The 20,496-nt window shown below is 37.7% G+C and overlaps 1 protein-coding gene across 1 annotated transcript in view; it reads left to right on the plus strand.

The window, feature by feature from the left end:
• Positions 1 to 20,496, plus strand: part of NAALADL2 (N-acetylated alpha-linked acidic dipeptidase like 2) — a 358,090-nt gene that overhangs the window by 178,420 nt on the left and 159,174 nt on the right. The window contains exon 5 of the mRNA XM_062582696.1: positions 4,989 to 5,139. Coding sequence (XP_062438680.1) covers positions 4,989 to 5,139 — 151 coding nt within the window. The remainder of the gene's footprint in view (positions 1 to 4,988; positions 5,140 to 20,496) is intronic.

Below are 20,496 nucleotides of genomic sequence, written 5' to 3' on the forward strand. Positions count from 1 at the left end.
TGGTTTCATTTTTTCTGGCACAACTGTTTGATTTATCACATGCTGAGAAACATTTACTGATGTATATACAAACTGTAAAGTGAGTTTGAAAGTTGTTCTGTTTTAAATTAGCATTTCTAGGTATATTGTTAGTACCACTTGATTTTAGTTAAGGATTTCTGTGATGCTAGAAGTCATTTATATGGAGTTGTAGGGAAAAAAAAAAGAAAAAAGTTTTGTATTTGACTGAGTATCTTGTATAATGTGTATCTCAGTAAAAGAACAGATTTTCCCCTGGGTTGCTGAAAGGTTTTTCACAGCTTTGTTTCTCGTGGTTAGATTTTGTGATGTCTAATTTGCAGTCCAAGTTTCTGTAAGCTTTTCCATCTCTCTGCCACTGTTTTGTGGTATCTTATGTGGACTCTCTTCCTTCCATGAAGGGGTAAGCCCTCCAGTTTTTCTTAACACTATATCATGCATTAGCAGGATGTTCCTCTTCTCTACTCAATATCCAATTTTCATTAATTTTTAGGAATATATTGTTTAGGATATTTTCTTCTATGCAAAGTCTGTATCAAACCAATCTAAGGGTTCAGTTGTTACCATGGAACAAGACACGTAAAGGGACAAGTGTAGAAAGCAGAATGAAGTCTTACAAAGGAAATATTATGTTAGTAATGGGACTAATAATCTCCCTTATAAAATATAGCCATTATAATTTTAGGGAGGAATAAAGAGGAAAAGATGACCTTTACCAGGAGATGGGGAGGCAGACAAACTGAAGTGCGACTGTAGCCCTCTGCTCATATAACATCATGACTGATTGCAGTGGCGTTTCAAAGAGATGGAGAACTGCCTGCAGACAGTTGTACAGCAAGGTTCTCAGAAAGTTTAGTTGTATTTTGGCATCATTTGCAAATTAAAATGAGGATAATTGTGAAAAAATAGTGGCTGTTTTAATAAATAATTGGTCAGTTGATCCAATACACAGTTATCTGCATCATCTTTTCTCTAATGTGTTCATAATCGTGGTTAAGCAATGCTGTTTAGGAATGTACTATGTTACATCATCAGTTAATCACAAATGTAAACAGAATTATGACTGGGAATCAACTAAAGAGAGAGAAAAAGTGCCCTGCTGGCTTATTTCAGGCCCTGTCTACCCTGCAGGTTCGGCACCAGCTGGTGTCCTAACTTGCTGCAGTACACACACTGCCTTTAAGCCACTGGGGGCTTACTGGATGAGAGGAGATAAGGTGCTGGGATGCATTGGAAAGATGGTTTAGAAAGCCCTTAACTGGCTATTTCTGCACTCTTAGTTGCTGTATTGCAGATGAGACCAAAGCTTGATGAGTTGTTCTGCTCTATGCCTTGGATATGCCAGCTGAAGCTCGTCCCTAAATATGTTTCTTCATTAACAGAACAACAGAACTGTACTGACACAGCTACACTTCAGTTTCAACTGAGAAGTGAGAACACGTGTTTTCAAGCAGCTATATAAAGCAATAAGTCAGGTTTTTAAACTTTCTGATGCTCACTGGTTAGAGGGCAGCTGGTCCAGTGCACTCCCTGGGCAATAATAAAGCCTGATTAACTGATTGGTCTTGTGCTTCTCTGTTCGTGGCAGGTACAAGGATAGTCTTAATTGGGAGGAGACTAGAAGAAAAGATATTTGGGGGGAAGGCTGCTCTCAGATGAAAGGTGACAAATACGGCTTCAGGCAAGTACCTGCTGCATTGCTGCTCTGTTCAGCTATTTATTTAAAGAGAGCTCTTGGACATTTTGCCAGGGTTCCATATTGAGAGGCTTCTCCTTGGTAGGTTTGTTCCTGTGCTCAGGTCACTTAAATAACCCACTGATGAAGCATTCGTTCAGGTAGACACTGGCTTCAGGAAAGGGAGAACAAACAGGGTGGTGACCCACTGCTTTTTGTTACTCCCTATCTAGCTAAGAGTTATGCTAAACTTCCTAATTTTTGTGCTAACAGCTGTCTGCCAGTAGGTTTTTGGTCAAAACCCAATAGTAAAGCTTGGCTCAAATGTACAGTACAAACCTAGTCTCAGTTACATACATGCTAAATACAACATGCACAAAAATGAAGCTGTTTCCTCAGCAGCATTCAGAGATAATGTGGTTAAAATTGAAAGTAACTTTGAATTTTCCTCCGTTATGGCAGAACCAAGTGCTTGATACCATTTCAACCAGTCCTTGCATAGAAGTGGTTTTATTTACTGTTCCAGGCCAGTTTCCCCCACCCTTCCTGGAAACCTGGTTGTGGTGTTAGGGTGCTTTCTTTGCTTTTGATAGTCCAGACTGGTGCTGATTTTCCATTGAAAAGGGGAGTTGGGAATCATTTAGGGGACAGTTTTAGTTTTGTCCAAGATCTGTAGTCACGCATAAGTTATATGTGTATCTGAGAAAATAAGCTGGAAGTGCTGCCTGCAGCTGTTGTTCTGCAGTAGTTCCTTTGCAGATACTGTAAGAATACCTTAACCTGGTTTGGTGTGTACTGTTTTGGAAGTAATGAGCCTAAATGAAGAGGTACTTTGAGTGCTGCCTTATGCATACACCTGAAAGCTAGTACAAACTAGTTACGTGACAGAGCTTTTGATAAAGCAGCAAATGTTTCATATTAGAATAAACTGAGCCCAGAATGTTTATGCTGTGGTTTAAGAAATAGTTACTTTTTTTTTTAAGCGACTTCAGAGACTTACGTAAAGGCTGAGAATTCTGTAATAGTGAAGGAGTATTAAAGAGTCATCAGCACTGAAAGGGTTAACAGCGGGCGCCAGAATCTTCTGCTTCTTGTCAGTGGTTCTGATGTTTGCATTTTCTTCCCAAACATTGTGGCTTTGGGAGAAGGAGAAGCCCTACCCCCCAATACAGAAGAGGCAGATTCTGCTGTTGGTTAGATCATAGAGCGGAAGTAATGCTTTGATTTTAGATGGATAGGTATCATTTTTTTCTGAAGAAAAGGGATTTTATATTATGTCTTCAGTAGAGTTTAAAAAAATACTGACTTTTTTTAAACAATACAGTATTTTGTACTGGGGCTCTGTATGGCTGTTAAGATGTTGATTTTATTTAAGAGGAAAATGGAAACAACAGTAATTGACATCACAACTCTGTCAACTATATCCATAATAAACAATGTCCCAAAATTAAAAAGCAGCAATTATAGCTGAAACTTGAAAGCTGTTACATAATTTTGCATGTACAACACAACTTCTCAGTAGAGGCTGTAGTCATGGCAGCAGTGGTTGCAGCACTTGGTGAATTAGAGCTGTGTAGTTATTTTCCCTCTGCGAAGCAGAGGAATTTAAGTAATTTTTGTTAAATACAAAGTTTTAAAAACTATTCTTGAATAGATGGCTGCATATGCTTCTTACCTTCTATACTGTTAAATTAGAGGTGAAGAACAAATATGGATGCTGGGAAAGAAAAGACTGTTGTTGTAAATTATGACTATTATATCACTTAGCTACATGTCACTTAACTATATTTGTTCCTTCTCTTACAGAGTTCCCAGTCCATTTATTTTACTATCAGTTCCTTGGCTGATATCTGTATATGAACCTAAAAATGGGAGCGCATTACAAAAACAAACCAACCTTCCGTTATGGAAATTTTTATTCCTGCATGACATATCAGGACTTTCATCCATTTTTAACCTTTCAATAAATGTGCTACTCAATTATGATCTCTCGGTGTTCATCTGAACACCTGTAACCTGTGTACAATACACAGGTAACATAATCTTTGAAGGCAAAATTACTTCTGTCTGAAGAATTAATGTACTTCAGTGTCCCTGCTGTAGTCCTCAGTCAATTCCAAATATGCAGAGCCTTAAAGAGAAAGGTCATCTCATTTCATGAGAGCATTTGCCACGTTGCAGTTTGATTTCAGCTGCTGCAGAATAAAATCCCTTTGTTTTTTAAATCCTCTGTAACAGGGAATGTCTGGGATTTCTCAGTCAAAATGGTTCTGTAGGCTGCTGTAAGCTTTGGTGCTTGGATGCTTTCATCCTTAACTTTGGGGAAGCCTGCCCAGTTTGCTGCCCTAACCTATAGATTCTTTGGAAAGGCTAATTTCCAGTACCAGGTCAAACTGAGATGTTGTAATAAGATCTCTAACAAAAACTGCCCATTTACCAGGAGACAGACTCCAAAGACCGAGTAAGCTAGATTACTTTTTGGTTTTTTTTTCCTCCTTCTCATTTTAAATGATCTAGGAACCGCCTGTGTTTTCTCTCTTAAGTGAAGAGTATCTGTGACCAGAAATCCTATGCAAGAATGATGCAGTACATGTAAACTTCTGTTATGTGCTACACAATTATGCATGTCCTTGAAGAAGTAAACTAACATGAATATTATACTGTTAGTGGCAAGGAAAATGTGGAAGAGCTACTTTAGTTTCAAAGCCAAAACATTTACAAGGTGGTATTAATATCACATGAAAAGAAGTTTTTAAAGAGCAGTAAGTCTAGCAAGAGCCTAGTGAGTAAAAATGGGGCTCCATTCTGGTATTTCTGTCTGTACCTTGTTGATCATGACCTACACCTCATCTGAATATAACCTGTGACACAGAAAACTTATTTGAGGACTGTATCACAACAAAAGAGATAAAGATGTAATAGTAACAGGTTTCCGTTGCAACTTCAGTGAATAGTAGCACTGTATTTCCTCAACATACTGCATGTTATTTATTTTCAAATAAGAATTTATTTTGTCATTGGCCTTTGAAAATAGCTTTTAAAGTGAATTGGGAAACGTACTTGAATCAACTTCAGTTTTTAATTTTGTATTTTCAAATGATAGCAGCTGTATTTAGATTGAAAGCAGTTTGGGACCACACCTCTGTTCTGTTTATACAGTGCGTAGTACAATGAGAGCCTGATATTTGATTAGGCCCCTATCTCAGCAGTAATTGAAATAAATAGTATGTTTTATTATGTTTTGTTTTTGTTTTTTTTTTTTTTAGTAGTCATCTCTGCCTTTTTGTTCCCTCAGCTTTCTCTGTTAGAAGATGCAGGGTTTGGTGGTGTTCTTCTTTACATTGATCCTTGTGATTTGCCAAAGACTGCAGAACTTGCGGATAAAGCCTTTATGGTTTCCTTGAACAGTGGAGGCGATCCATCAACACCCGGCTACCCCAGTAGTGGTAAGTACTGTTCTAGGCATATGTAGCTAATCGACATTTTAAATCTGTGTAGTTTAAGTATGAGAGTTAAAGCAGTGAGCCAAGTCCTGTCTGAAATAAAAACTCAGAGTAAGGGAGTGCTGTGTAATGACAGCAGAGTCCACAGGCTGGACCACAGGTGACCCCACTCTAAATTTTCTTTATTGCTTTTTGTATTAATAATAATTCACACACTGCACCATTTTTCTTGCCTGCTTATTCTTTCCCTGTGAAAAAAAGCAGTAATCCAGTGATTTCTAAACAGGTCCTGCTGGGTCTATCCCCACTGAAAAAAGTGTTTTTCCTTTCATTCTGAATCTTACACTTTCATGGTAATGGTAGTGGAAACTTCTGGGCATTAGCTGCAAGTGCAGTATAATCAGAAATTTGTATTTCAGATGATGTAAGAACAATTTATAATACCTTTGTGCAATTGCTGCTAGAACAGGATATATTCTTTTTGCTTTGTTTCAGTTCATAGACTTGATTATTAGTTTTGCGTCTCTAAATAATTTTTTCCAAGTATGGGAAAAAAAGAATTGAATAAAAAGAATTACATACTTAAGAACTTTATTTTTTGAAAGCAATGTAAATAGATTGGATCAGCAGCATATTTGACTTGTATGCACTACTTAAATCTCTGTTCTGGCAGTTCAGTGAATGTATGTTTTGCCTTTCTACTGTCTTTTCAGCTTTACAATCTTTTTTACTATCTAACTACCTGGAAATGTATTACACAGCACACTCTGAGTTTATAACAAGGCTTCATCAAGAATATTTGGTCCGGTTACTAGCTTAGACATCTGAAGTCTGACTTGAATTGGCACTAAATCAACTGAGGCAGTGCTGAGATGCTTCATGACTAGAATGGCAGAAAACAGAAATATTTGCCTGGTTGTCAAAGAAGGGTGTTAGCTGTTCACAGCGTGAAATGCCTTGACAGCTCGGTGGGAAAGAAATTGCACATTTTCTCGGTGTCTCAGTGTACCTGACCTAGTGTTCTTAAAAATGCCCTCGAAGCTGCAGAAGTAAATGTAACACTTTTTAAGCTTTATTCTTGCTCATTTCATGGAGCTATTTGAAGAATGGTTTGTTGTTTGTCAGTCTGGCTGCCTCCATAATGTTTTATTTTACCCTACGTGGGAAGTAAAGTTAATAAAGACAAATACATGAACATGAGGATGGCACTTAAGTGTCTAAACCTTATAAGTCGGTTTGCTGACAGTAAATGTTCTTGTGGGCTGTGTATATTCCAATCTTATTTGAGAAAAGTCTTGATACTACCAAAAATGATGATATCCTTATAGGTAGGTTGGTGGGTTCTGCTGGAACCTTTGTGTACCTTGTCTGTGCTTTCAAATCTCTGAGCACCATTCATAAGTGGGAGTAGACTATCGTTCTCCTAAAATCACTTATGTTTTGGTCGTTGAATGTAGTGGTGCTAGAGAGAGCTCAAAGGAGCATGTGGGAAAACTACTGAAAAGCAGATGAGATGAAAAAGTTTTGTGTGTTTTATTTATTTAATTAATTATTTTTATTCTCTGGAGACTAGTGAATCAACTTAGTTAGAGGTCGCTGACCCCTGCAACACATACAAATAATTCTGGAGTGCAAACTTTCACATGAGGGATGTCCTTGCATATAATGTATTTAAACAGCCTACATGAAGAATAAAAGTGTTGGATACCCAGAGTTGCCCATATCACTTCAGTTCACATGCACTGCAAGAGTGGAAGCCCCTTGCTTAATTTACTGGCACAGATTTGATACCATCTACCCTTTACACATTGCCGACAGAAGAACTGTTACTGCTGCTGTTTGGGGACTACTCTATGACCATTATTCTGTCCTATTAGGATATTCCTAGGAATGTAGGTGATCCAAAGGAAACAAATAGATCAGCTAAACTTTGTTAGTCATCGCTTTACTGAAGAATGAGAGTAAACAAATCATTTTGTACTAGTTGAATAAGATACAGAAGACTTGTATTTCCATGCTGCTACTTACTATTTTTCAAATTTTTTTACTCTGAAAACAAATTTTTCTGTGGCTTCAGAGTATTGCACTGTTTCAGGTTTTTCCCTACGAGAGAATCTTCAGGAAATGATAATGTTTATGTATTTCTTCTCAAAGTTGACAACGTTTTTTAAAATGGGGTTTATGTAATAATTCAGAGAGAACTTTGGAGCTCCCTTGAGGTTTTAGCTCAAATCATCTTCTGTCTCATGAAGATGGAAATGCAGTACTTCTGCATATGAGTTATTTTAGAGTAGACATTAACAGCTGGAGGATGGGTTTGAGATGCCTAATCCTTGTGAATGGGATTTATTTATTTATTTTGATCTCTGTTTAAAAGGAAAACAGGAAAACTGATAGGAAAAGACAAGTCAGCAGCTTTATTTGATAGTCTGTCATTCTTCTCCTCTTAATACTCTCCCAATCCTGTATCTCTTTACCACCATGTCAGTCCTGGAATAATTGTTTGAGCCTTTGTTTTAGTATCAGTTCTCTCTGCATGATTCTGGTTTCCAAGCACTATTCTCCTTCCATAAATCCTTGTTGTATTTTGCTGCTTTGGAAATGAAACAGGTCCAGTGCTTGGGATTCGAGCATATTTAATTAAGAAGTTTCAGAATGGGATAAGAGACTTGCGTAGCAAAAAGTATCCTGAAAACAGAGTTCAGAAGAATAGTGTCAAACTTGAGGTGACTTCCCACATCTACTTTTCCATTTTCTAAATGCTTTTTTCCACTTTCTGAATGCTGCACTTTCTTTCTGCTTCCTTTGTATCACAGAGATACATGAGGTTTCTCTATTGCTATACTTCAGAGCCATTTTATATCAAATCCGTTTCCACATAGAAAAATGGCTCAAACGAAAATATGGACAGAGCCTATTTGTCAATCTTAATATGTGAATAGAAAAGGGGCATTTCGATAAGCGTTAAGAACCCTGTCCCTGAGATAAGGTACGTTGCAATAAGATTCCTGTCTGTGCAGTGGGGGACTAGCAAGTGTTTCATGAAGAATTCTTCAGACAGTATCATAAAAAATATTTGTGATTTTAAAAAGCTGAAATATAATGGCTATTTGTTTCTAGTGTAATTTACTTTAAGAATTTTTACACAGAGGTATAACATTCAGGCAAAATAGTATATTATTATTCAGAAATAGTCTGTGCTTCAGGTCACTGTGAATAGCTAGCTGTATGAACCTTAATACCATTTGAGTGAAAATGCAGTGATATACAGAGGGGAAATGCACAGGCTCCCCAGCATTGTAATTAGTGAACACTGTATTTGTGTAGGGGTGACTGACACCAGCATTCCTTAAACATTACTGTTGGGATTTGGCTACATCAGAAAGATGAGAATCAGTGAAATCTTGACCGCGTATTTCTGAACGCTGGTCACAGTGGCTGTGTTGGTCCTTAAATTGATCTCCCAAGCAAAGAGAGTCCGAGTACTGACTGCACTAACCTTTTGTTTTTAACTCTACCTCTATAATGATCTTTATTTTTTTCAGAGCTTTTCTGAATCTAAATAAAAACTTTTACATCTTTTTGTTTTTTTTCAAAATCGGAACCTTCTGACTAATGCAACTTTCTAGTGAGGTAGATTACGTTTTCTTGTTCACATTTTTTATCGTATAATTCTACATAGGATTGGAATTCTGAGGTTGAATTAAGAAGTTGAGGCTTTCACTGAACATTGGCAATATAAATGAGCCATTGGAATTAAGGTGAGGCTAAATATTACCTTTCTTTGAACATACTAGAATGATTCATGTTAATTTTACTGTTTAATGGAGAAGGGCTGTGGTAGGAATACTTTTCTTCATTATTTGAGGCTTAGAAATTAGATATTTGTGCAAGTTTTTAGCATTCCTAGGCATTCCTAGACAGTGGGAATAATAAATGTACTGTAATTCTGAGCATTAGAACAATTAATTCCGTGTGTGTGTGTGTGTGTGTGTGTATGTGTATATATTTGTTTATATTTTAGCTGGAAATGACATGAAATAACAAGTCATTTCAGAGACGATTGGCAAGTTTCATGAGGCAGCGTGTGGTTACTTTTCTCTTTCTCTCTTAAGCCGTGTAGTGTGGTCTCTTGGGTATCTGGGGAAGATGACAAAAGTAGTAGTCCAAGTGTCCTAATAAGTAGGCAGTATTTCTGCCTTGTGTTTCTCACTGAATTTTTTTCACAGCATTTGAAAACCTTTAGGTTCATTTTTATTCATGAATTTTGCAGGATGTACATTTGTTTTCTGTATGTTTTTCTTGAAAAACAAACGGAAGCTATGTAATATCCTGCCTACAATATTTCAGTGGCCACCTGAAGGCTACTTACTGACAAATATTCTTTTTGGGCACTCAGGCACTCCTAATCCTGAGTATCAGGCAGTGTGTCATATTTGCAGTGTGGTTGTCTCTCCAATATTGTAAAGGTTCAGGGATTTTTTTTTTCTTACTGTAGCGTACACTTAAATAACAGTTACAGATTTCAGGCTGTGATAAAGGATCAGGAACAAACCCTAGAATTGAGGCTGCAGGATGTAAGCTTAACAGATGAGTTAGGAGAACATTCCACATAGATTTGATTGAATTTTTAGAAGAGTAATATTACTTGAAGGGGAAAAAAGCATGGTATGGTTTAACTTTAAAAGCCTTACTTTGTGGTCTGAGGAAAGCACTGACTATGATCAGTAACTCTAGTAATTGTTTCTGGCAACTTTCTTTTTTTAAGATAACATGCAGCAGCAAATGAGCAGCTTAAATGGTGCTCCTTGCGGTAGACTAGCCGACTGGAATATTCAGAGGTGTTCGATTTTTCATCTTTGAGGAATCTTTCAACAGTATTCACCATATTTTGATAGATTACAGCTAAAGCTAAAGAATGCCATTTATACATCATAAAAAACCCTGGACATCTATCTCTTTAGTAATGTGTCATTCTTTAATTCAGCTTAGCCAATTCCTCTGCACCGAATACAAGGAATTACTTGGAGTAGATGTAAGTATTTACATGCTCTGATGGAAATACTTGCCCACTTTATTTTTAGTCAGCCCTATGTTTCTGTATATTTACAGGCTTTCTGCCTGTCCTCGCAGTCCTCTGCTTTCTGATATTTTACTCCTTTGAAGCAGACAGTTGAGCAGAAGTTAGAGATGATAGAACATTGTCTAACAGTTTTGACTGTGTGTATGGAACATGATCTAAAATACTGTGTTTTAAAAAGTCATGATGATTTATAAGCTGCATTCAGCTCTTCTTTGTGTGCTCTTTCAAAGAGTTGTACCATGTAAAAGTCAGATAGTTTTTCTACATTTGTCTTTGCAACTGTGGAAATAATCTCTTGGAATCACTTTATTCAATATTTAAGTTTACTTTTGCTAATGACATCAGGTAAAATAAAAATGAGGATAGACTCGGTGTAAAATGGCAGTATTCTTTCAGAAGATTATGATGTTGAGTTTTTACTTGTTTTCCTTCAAAATAGACTGAAACCGAGGAGACAGAAAGTTTACAGTGCTATATTTTAGTTCAGGTGTGTGTATATATATTTATATGTACTTTTCATCAATTTTTTTCTGCTTGTGACATATTTCAAGTGATCACTATTTTTAAAAAATCATATTTTATTATAACTAACCATGCTGTACTATCTGGTAAACTGTTTTATTTTCCATATGGAAAAGGCTGTAGTACTGCAATAGAGAGGTAAATCTTTAGAAAATACTGGCTTTTGAATAGTCAGCATAGTAAGTAATAATTTCAGTGGATTTTCAATAATACCTTGACCGCTAAGAGTTCAAAAGGTATTTAAATTCATGAGCTGCCTTTTCAGATCTGACAGCATACAATAAAACAACTGAATTTGTATTTAAGCGTCAAACTGTGTGGTCTGTGCTGTTTTTTCTTTGTTTTTTTATTTATTTTTTCCCTTCTTAGTTTTCAGTTAGGGTCAAGTGTACTTAAAAAGTGAGAAAATCAGTTGGCCAGCTTAGATACCAAGTTATTTTAGGCTCACAAGTTTGAGATGTAGACTTGTGTATTACATAGCAGACAATGTTTTATGTTTTACTACCCATAAATTTAGCTTGGAGGAGAGGGACCCAAAACAAATTTGAATTTAAAATGCAGTGATCATACACCAGAGTACTGGAGGATAAAAAAAAAAAAAAAATACTGCTAGTGGTACTTGCAAAATTTGTGTCTTCTGACTATTGGAAAGGACGTACTGAGCCATGTGGTCACAACTTCCTCAATTTTAAACAGAAAATTCTAAAAAAGTGAATTTAATAGGGTAGAGGAATGTGCAGTTGGCGACCACCAGTTGAACAAATTTGAACACCAATTACACACTTTTTAGGCTGTGAAATTAGCTTAAAGGAAAAAATATTCTGCCTAAAGACTCTCTGAAACCTCTTTTGTCAGAGCTTACACATCTAGTTTCTCAACCAGATCATCAGAATTGTTTTGCTCACGAAGCTTAAGTTAGAGAGGACTCTGCAATATCTTTGATATTTTGTAGCTGCAAGCTACTAAACAGACTTGACACCCTACAGACCATTTTCTAGGAGTTTCTGTTCCAGCAAAAATAGTATTTTCAATGGTGTTCTAATTAAATTTTTTGAAGCTCCACAACTCAGGAGCTTGTAATCCCTTTGTATCTTGACTGACAGCTACTGCGTCGTACTTCAGCTCAGTCTAATTTTGTGTGAGCAAGCTATTGCTATATCACTGCTTTTCTCCAAAAAGGGTGTTTGCATTGAAAATTTTACCTATTAACTTTGAAGCGCTTTTATTATTTGCTCATAAAACAGCAACCATGACTGCATAACAGTAGGTCTAGCTACTGTGTTGGGATCTGCTACTACAAAACTCTGCACACTTGCTATGTCCAGTTGACAATAATTGTCTTTGCGTGAGCTGAGAATCTGGGATGAAGGATTGCTTTATAGCATGAAGGAGCGTTGTGAAGACTATGAGTGTATATAGTCTGGTTGTATATGGGAGTGGTGTTAAGAATGGAGATGAGACCCAAGTCAGGTTATTGAGGAAATCCTTTATTAGATTGCTGTGTATAGATAAGGAAAGAGAGAACTTTTGTTTGAAAAGGTAGAGGGGCAAATGTGCATCTCCGTAGATGACAGTGCCTATTAATACATTTGAAGAACCAGCTTTGACTGTCAGCTAGAGGCCAATTTTAGGGACCACTTGCTCTGTTGCCGGTTATCTGGTAGTTAACTCCCTGATCTGTGCATGTACTTTAGTTTCTTCTAATCCTTTCACTTGTATAGTTTTTTCCAGTGGTTTCATTGTGTTACAGAAGAGGAGGGACATTTTTCAGAACCTAGTTAAGCTAATGGTACTTGAGTTTTCTTTCATCTAGCACATAGGCAGGAAATTTTAACAGCAAATGAAATTTCAGATTATAGCAAAAGCATGGATAGAAATAGCAAACAGTACAGTCCCTTTCAGGTTTTTGCTACTTCAGCCTATAAATATACTTCTTTGTTCGCTTCAGCTGAAATACTTCCTTATACTGATATCAGGCCATTCAAAGTTGACTCTTCTTTGCTGAAATCAAGTGACACTGATATTGCTGATGTTTTGGGATCCAGAAAGGGCTTAGGGCAGTAAATGATTTCCTGTTGAGTGGAATTCTTTTGTGGAAAATGCCAAAACTTCAGTTATGCAGTGCGGGAACTGGGGGGAGGAGTGCTGATACAGAAAACTAACACAGAGTTCAGGTCATTCTTCCTTTCTCTAGTGTGTATCTATGTATGAAACTTAAGTCTTGCAAGATCATAATCGTAATTACAGTAAAACAGCCTCAGTGTCCTAGGTCTGTTTTCCCTTGTTCAGGCAAGCTGGATTTAAAACTGACTGTTATTTTTCAATCAAGGGCAAACTCATTCAAAAAAAACTTTTGGCAGAATGTGTTTGTTAATTTAGGCTGAATTTGGTTATAGTTCTGTTTGTAGAAGGGGATTTTTAAAAGCCTTTTTTTTTCCTTTTTAAATGCAAGTGTTGTGGAATGAACTAAAGTGTATGTGTGTCCCCCCCACACACACACACAAGAAGGAATCTATTAAGAAACAGAAGGCAGTAGACATATATGTACAAATAAAGACATATATTTGCTAACAAGGGTTACATTTGCTAACAAGGCCATATATTTGAATGAGTGTATATAATAGTGTATTATCCTCCTAACATTCTTGTATACAAATTGGAATACTACAAAGTAACTCCTATATATTTTAAAGTTAACACCTGCAAGTGCACCTGTGTAGTATCAAGAGCTCTGTGAAGTCTACTGACTGTTTGAGCAATTGAAGGTGTAATTAGTTTTATAATTGAAATTTTGTTAATGTGGTTTGAATAGTGCGAGGTAGTATAAACCAAGTATCTTTAATTCTGCTTGATCTCTGTTCCAGCCCACTGCTAACCATATTGAGCAGCTGCATAAAAAAAGATAATAGTACCTCTTCCTGCTTTCAGACAGGTGGAAACTCCCTCAGAAGTAAAACTAATCATCTTAAACTGGAGATGTGAAAACTATAATATTATTATATAAATTTGTAGTATTATATTATACAGTACTACTACTGCTCTACAGAGTAGTAGAAGATAAAAGTAACTCATCATGATGTGGTTTTGGCCAGTTTTGAGAAGCATTTTGTTCTCTCTTATAGCTTTTTCAGATTTACATTGTTTTCTTTTCCTCAGAGATGGTAGAATCTCACTTGGTGGAAACAGAGAAAGGGGCAAAAACGGGAGAGAAGCTGTTGTTCTGACTATTTAGCTGCTTGGCTAACAATATTTGAATGGTGAGGGAGGCTGGTGATCCAAGAACAGGAGAAATGGTATGCATAGGTCATCTGTGCTGAGAACCATAAAAACATCTCCAAAGATGGAGACTCCACAACCTGTCTGGGCAACCTGTCCAGTGCTTCACCATCCTCACGGTAAAGAAAAAAGAAAACAAACACACACAAAAATCCCCCCTTATGCTTAATACAGGAATTGCCTGTGCTTCAGTGCAGGCCTGCTGCCTCTTGCCCTTTCAGTCGATGTCGCTGAGAAGAGTCTGGCTCTGTCGTTTTCACGCTCTCCCCTCAGCCGCTTTCACACACTGAGGAGCTCTCCGCAGAGCCTCCTCTTCTCCAGAGGAAACAATCCCAGCTGTCTCCACCTCTCCCAACTGGGGAGGTGCCCCAGTCCTGTCACCATCTCCGTGGCCCTCTGCTGCACTCGTTCCGTTATGCCCATGTCTGTCTTGTAGTGGGGAGCCCAGAACTACGCCCAGGGTGCCAGACGTGGTCTCCCCAGTGCTGGGTCGCGGGGAACGCTACCTCCCTTGGCCTGCTGGTGATGGCCCTTCTCATGCAGCCCAGCACGCTGTTGGCCGCACTTGCCGCGAGGGTGTGCTGCTGGCTCACGGACAGCTTGGTGTCCACCACGACCCCCCCCCCCCCCCCCCCGGGTCCTTCTCTGCCCATCTGCTTTCCAGCCAGTTGGCCCCCAGTCAGTACTGGTGCATGGGGTTATTCCTCACCAGGTGCAGGACTCTGCTTCTGCCTTTGCTGAGCTTCATGAGGCTGCTGTCAGCCCGTTTTTCCAGCCTGTTGATGTCCTTTTGAATAGCAGCATATCCATCTGATCTATCAACCAGCTGATGAATCCCAGTTTTGAATCATCTGCATACTTGCTGAATATGCAGTCTGTCCCACTGTCAAGGTCATTAATGAAGACAAGAAGTACTGGGCCGCATGTTAATCCCTGGGGAACGCTGCTGATGACAGTTGTATATTGTGCTGCTTATCAAGGTTCTCTGAATCCAGCAGTTCAGCCAGTTCAGTTCACCTCAGTGTCCATTTATGTAGTCTCTGCTTACCAGTTTGTCAATTAAGATATTATGGGAGGCAGGGTTAATGCCTTACTTATGTCAAGGTAAACATCTTCTCTCCCCTCATCCACCCAGCCAGTCATCTCATCATAGAAGGCCAGGTCAGGTTGGTCAGATGTGATTTTCTGTTCATAAATCCATGCTGACTACTCCAAGCCACCACCTTCTGCTTCGTAAATTTGGAAATAATTTCCAGGATTATTGGCTCCATCACCTTCATGGGGATTGAGGTGAGACTGTTGAGCCTGTAGTTACCTTGATCCTTCTTGTTGCTCCTTTTGAAAATGGAGACATTTGCTTTCTTGGGCTCACAGTGACACCAGCTAACTCTGTCAGCAACTCATGAGTGCATCCTGTCAGGTCTTACCCTGATGGGTGAGCTTACCTCTTGCTCTATAGCTAGTACTCTCTGAAGCTCTTTGTTCCCTTAGTCATTCCTCTGAATGTCATCCTCCTAATGTCACAAGCTACACTTATTACAGCAGTCTAAACGCTGAGGAATACTGGTAGATGAGGTTTCTTAGGTATGGCAGGATGCAGGGTTACAAAGTGCATTCTGAGCAGATAAGTGGAATATCGTGTCCAGTGAGATGTCATATGTGAGAGGAGCTTCCTCTCTCTGGTTGCCCTCTGCTAGATGGCCTATAGGAGTGATGTAATGGAACACTGTAGGCATACACGATTCCTAAGTGCACTCAGTATGAGTGTAGACATGCTGACTCCTTCCTGTTTAGAGACAGTAGAAGAAGACTTTTTTTAGGTATGAGCGTGCATCAGTTTTGATGCAAAACTGTCCTCTTCTTTCCCCTAGTCCATCAGTTTAAAATGCTCTGGTGATTGTTCAGTGGAAGTCTAGAGCTTTGGGAAAAGGGGAATATTGGAAAAAGTACTTGGGAGTAGAGGTGGCCAGCTGTCAGTTGTGCACTACAAGAAAATTTCAGAAATGTGTGGAAGATCTGTAACAATATGTTGTGCCACAGAAGAAGCTCATCAGGGAAATACCGACAAAGTAGGCACTCTCAGTTACCAGTGCCTCTTTCTTCAGTGCTTTTGGAGTAGTTCTGTGTGCAGTGATGCTAGTCAGTATTTGCTGTGTGATGCGTACAAAGCCAGATCAGGAAATAATCATTTTGTTGCCAGGTGCTTTTGTTTTCTGACATGTTTTTCATATGCAAAAAGTAGGCTACGAGAATGATACGAATAAACCTTTGAAACTTTGGTAACTGTTTCAATTTCAATTAGGACAAGTATGTATAGCTTCAAATACCTCTTACATGCTAACTTCAGATAACTGACAGGTGGGTCTATTGAATCAGGAAAAAACAATGAAGCCTCTTCAGTTTAAAACCACACTGAAGTTATAAATGTTTTAGAATAGTAATGTAATGATTTACATATTTCTTTAAAACTGTGCTATGGGGACATCCCTTTACAAAATAGATAATGAACAAATGCTTGTGCTATCTACTTGGGAGGTGCATTTTTTTTCTTATAACAGATGTCAGCTAAAGCTGAGACTTTCAGACAGTCTATTCCATTTTGATATAATGCTCATAACAGGGAGATTGATATTAGAACAGCTGGCCAACTCATGTTTTAAAATGCCTATTTTTTTTCCAAACATCAGCAGTCTTTCAACTTGTCCCCTGTGCAGTTTTTTCCAGCCCTAGTTTAATCCAGGACAGCAAGGGATTTTCAGTAATATTTTGCCCACTTTGATGGAGTTGAACCAAGCATTGCTAAGCCATTAGCAGTTAAAACTCGGGCAGTATTAATTTCTGCATTGTGTAGAAGCAGTTTTGCTTTTCACAAGAGTAAATACAGCATATAGATGAAGTAAAGCTAAGAACTCATTCCATAGGCAGCTACCTCTGCTCCCTCCCTAAAATCACTGTCTTAAATGTGACTTTGAGTTTCAATGATGAAAGGCAAAATAGCCCTCTGTGCAGTAAAAGTATGTGCTGCTAATCCATTGAAAAAATAGATACATCATCTAGCATGCACTATCTTGTTGAATCTTTTAGAAACTACTCAGAATGAGCAAGTACAGGCTTTGAGAAGATAGTATGAGTAGAGTAATACCATAAGTAGTACCAAAAAGTATTTCTAGTGAAAAAAGGGGGGCAGGGAAGAAGAGGAATTTAGTGTTACCAAAAATGTAGGTATCGAGTGAGTGCTACCGTGGTTAATTTTATTTCATACTTGCATACTTTTTTTTTCTTTTAGGGAAAATGGTATCTTATAAGCCTCGTGATAGTGGAAGAAACATAGAAATGTAGCTTGACTGCTGTCTAATTAGAAAAAAGAAAGTGAAATCCAACAACAGAATTTAAATGAGGAAAGCCTCTATGAATTTTAAGTAAGTTTGATAATTGTTAGACATTACTCACTGTTTTTAAATAACTTTTTATTTGAAAATAGAACCAAAACTTAGAAAAAAAGCCTTCTTAAACACTTAGTAAAGACAGAAACATTATTCCTCCCTGACTATAGAGTTAATGGAAGAGGCATGTAATGATTTGTGGATTTGCTGGATCTTTTGATTGGAATATGCTGCATTTTTTTCTTTGCACTCCTCTTAGTTGATCTGATGTGTGAATTTAGAGGGATTGTGACTGACGCTAGGAGAAAGAGAAAGTTGATGTACTAGTTTACTGTGTTGATTTCTTGCTTTTCTATTGTAGTAATACATGAAAGTTAACAGTTTTGTGCTCAAATGTAGTTTAGAAATGTTAAACACAATAAACCCCTGCCTCACTAATGTCTTAAAACCTTCAAGTATTCAAAATCTACAAAGAAAAATAATTCAAATAAAGATTAGGCCTTGTCATATAGCACCTTAAAGGGTGCAGAATGGTAGTAATATCAGGGTAACATAAGAATGGCAGGATAAATTCAAAATGTGAGGAAAAGAACACATGATATTCACTAAAAATAGAGGCTAGCAGGTGTCAGTGAAAGCAACTGATTTAGTCCACTTGCTACTTGTACATTATTTGACCTGATTATTCAGTTCTGATGTTCTATGATCTGTGTTCTTTTTAATAACCCCTTTTTCAGTGTATTTCTCCTCCACTGTCCACTTGAAGTGACTGCTGTGTCTTCTCCTGAATTCGATACTGAATCTCAAGCATTCTCCGAAGAACTTTAAATTTAGTATACTAGTAAGGCAGAGGGAAGGATAATACTGAGGACTGAAACCATGCTATAATTTCCGCCCTTCAGGATGGAAACACGTTGTTCTGATCAGTGCTGATGGAGGTTCAAGGGAACACTGTTGAAAATAATTCTATCCCTGGACAGCCCCTTAAAAATGTTATATGAGGCCCACAGGGAAGAAACTATTCCATCCCCTCTGCAGCCTGAATTGTTTGAAGGGACTGAAGTTTTCTATGTTCCAAATATACGTGGAAATATTTGCTCCCCACTTTCAAATTGCAATTTAAAACCTAATGTTACCAATTAACATTATTTGCCCATGAACACTGTATTCTCTGAAGGTGAAAAAGTGACTAAATAGGTACGTAGAGTAGAATTTTCAGTTATCACCATAAGTCCTTTTTGCAGAGTAAAAAGTGAGAGAGGTGCTTGTAGGACTAAAATTCTGATCGTTTGAAAGTCCATGGGCATTTTCTGTTGGCCTGAGTCAGAACTTAGAATTTTCCACCCCTGAGTTACTGCAAGGTCAAGTCAATGGATATTAAAAGAAAAATAAAAAATAAAAAAGTCACATCTGTGTAGCTTGTGCAGCAGCACATCAGAAAACATTTTGAAGTTGGGTGTTTGGGAATTAATTCAATTTGCTAACGCATGTCCACATATCCTTCCCTGCTGTCATTACCTCTGTATTCTTTCTCTATTATTATACAGAGCTTATTTTCCCTTTGGAGCAGATACTGTTTCCTATTTTCAGAGCAGACTGGTAAGACTGCTATGCTAAGACAAAGTTTGAGCTTTCATCCTGATGGATTCAGCTTTTCAAACTATATAGCTTATAGTGTATATAGATACATGCAACAGTATCTCCATTCTTGATCCCTATAAGCTGTTGGACAGATTGGAGGGATTCCAGCAGTGAACTTACAAGCAACCTGAAGTACTTTTATACCTGTCATTTTAAAAGGTTATCTTTTCGTGGACTTTGAACTTCTGAGAGCGGAGGTGGCTTTTCATTTTCGTTCCAGGAGGTGGTCTCCTGGAGATCTGAGTTGGACCAGGCAGGAAAATAGAAGCTACTAGCATCAGAGCAAGCAGTGTCTCTGTATACTAGTAGAGAACATTTGATAAGTTAATGTTTAATTTAGCCAGGCTATTGGAAAGTAACTTAATCTGCGGTCCAACTGTTGTCCAACTTCAGTATGCATTTTTAGGTTGTATAGAATTGGCATACTTCATCTTTTCTTTTAGTAAACTGATTTATATGATACATTTTTTGTGTGGCCTATACCCTTTCACTGGAAAAATGTTGTCATTTGAAGTCACGATTAAACTAACGTAAGAAATGTTATATTAGATTTACAATTGAAAATACTATTCCTTTACAGTAAATTGAAAATGCAGTTGCTTTACAGTATAGGAAGGACATGTTTCTTTGTCTTTTATTTATATCAGTATTTGAAATGGCATTCTAACATTGTTTCATCCCATAGCAACATCTTTATATTCATATAGCTGACTGCAAGATGCCTTAAGCTCTTTTACACATTTTTATTAACAGTGTGAAATCATGTGGGTTCTTTTTCAGACGTTATATTCAGCTTCAAGCCTTTCTTTGATAGGTGCTAGTATGAGTTCCCTCATTCTTTAATCTCTGCTTGTCCTGTGATAGGAATAGGAATTAATGCAAATGTTCTTCCTTAATAATGTGAACGGTCGTGAAACAACGGTTTACAATGTGGAAGGAATGTAAGCTGTTCCTCTGATGTGATGGCTGAATGAGCCATCACAGGCCTAGCTTGACACTTAGTTTTTCCATTCTTTTGGCTCACTGCCATGTATACTGTCTATCAGCTCCACGTGACAATGTCTGTATTAATACGGCCCTATCTGTTACCATGTTTTTCCATAAATGTTTTCCATGTCAGTTATAAATGTTGGACCAGTGATCCTAATTTAAATGTACATGATGAGATTTCTGTATTTAAGGACATCAAAATATCCTCTTTAATGTAATAAAACTTTAATAGTAGGCCTAAAAAGCCAAGTAAGTGCTCTCAGTAGTAGTGGATATAGATATCCCTCTAATTTTTTTATACGTTGAAAGCTGTTTGTTAGAAAGTGTTCTGAAAGCTGGTACTTAGATTATACCATTTTAATGGTGCACGTGTTTTTATGGAAATGTATCTATCTTGCATAATTTAAAAATTGTCAGTAGCTGCCCATTTCAAGTTCATTGGAGACATGTTTAGGAAAAGACAAA

This window comes from Rhea pennata, chromosome 9 (assembly GCF_028389875.1).
Source record: "Rhea pennata isolate bPtePen1 chromosome 9, bPtePen1.pri, whole genome shotgun sequence".
NCBI lineage: Eukaryota > Metazoa > Chordata > Aves > Rheiformes > Rheidae > Rhea > Rhea pennata.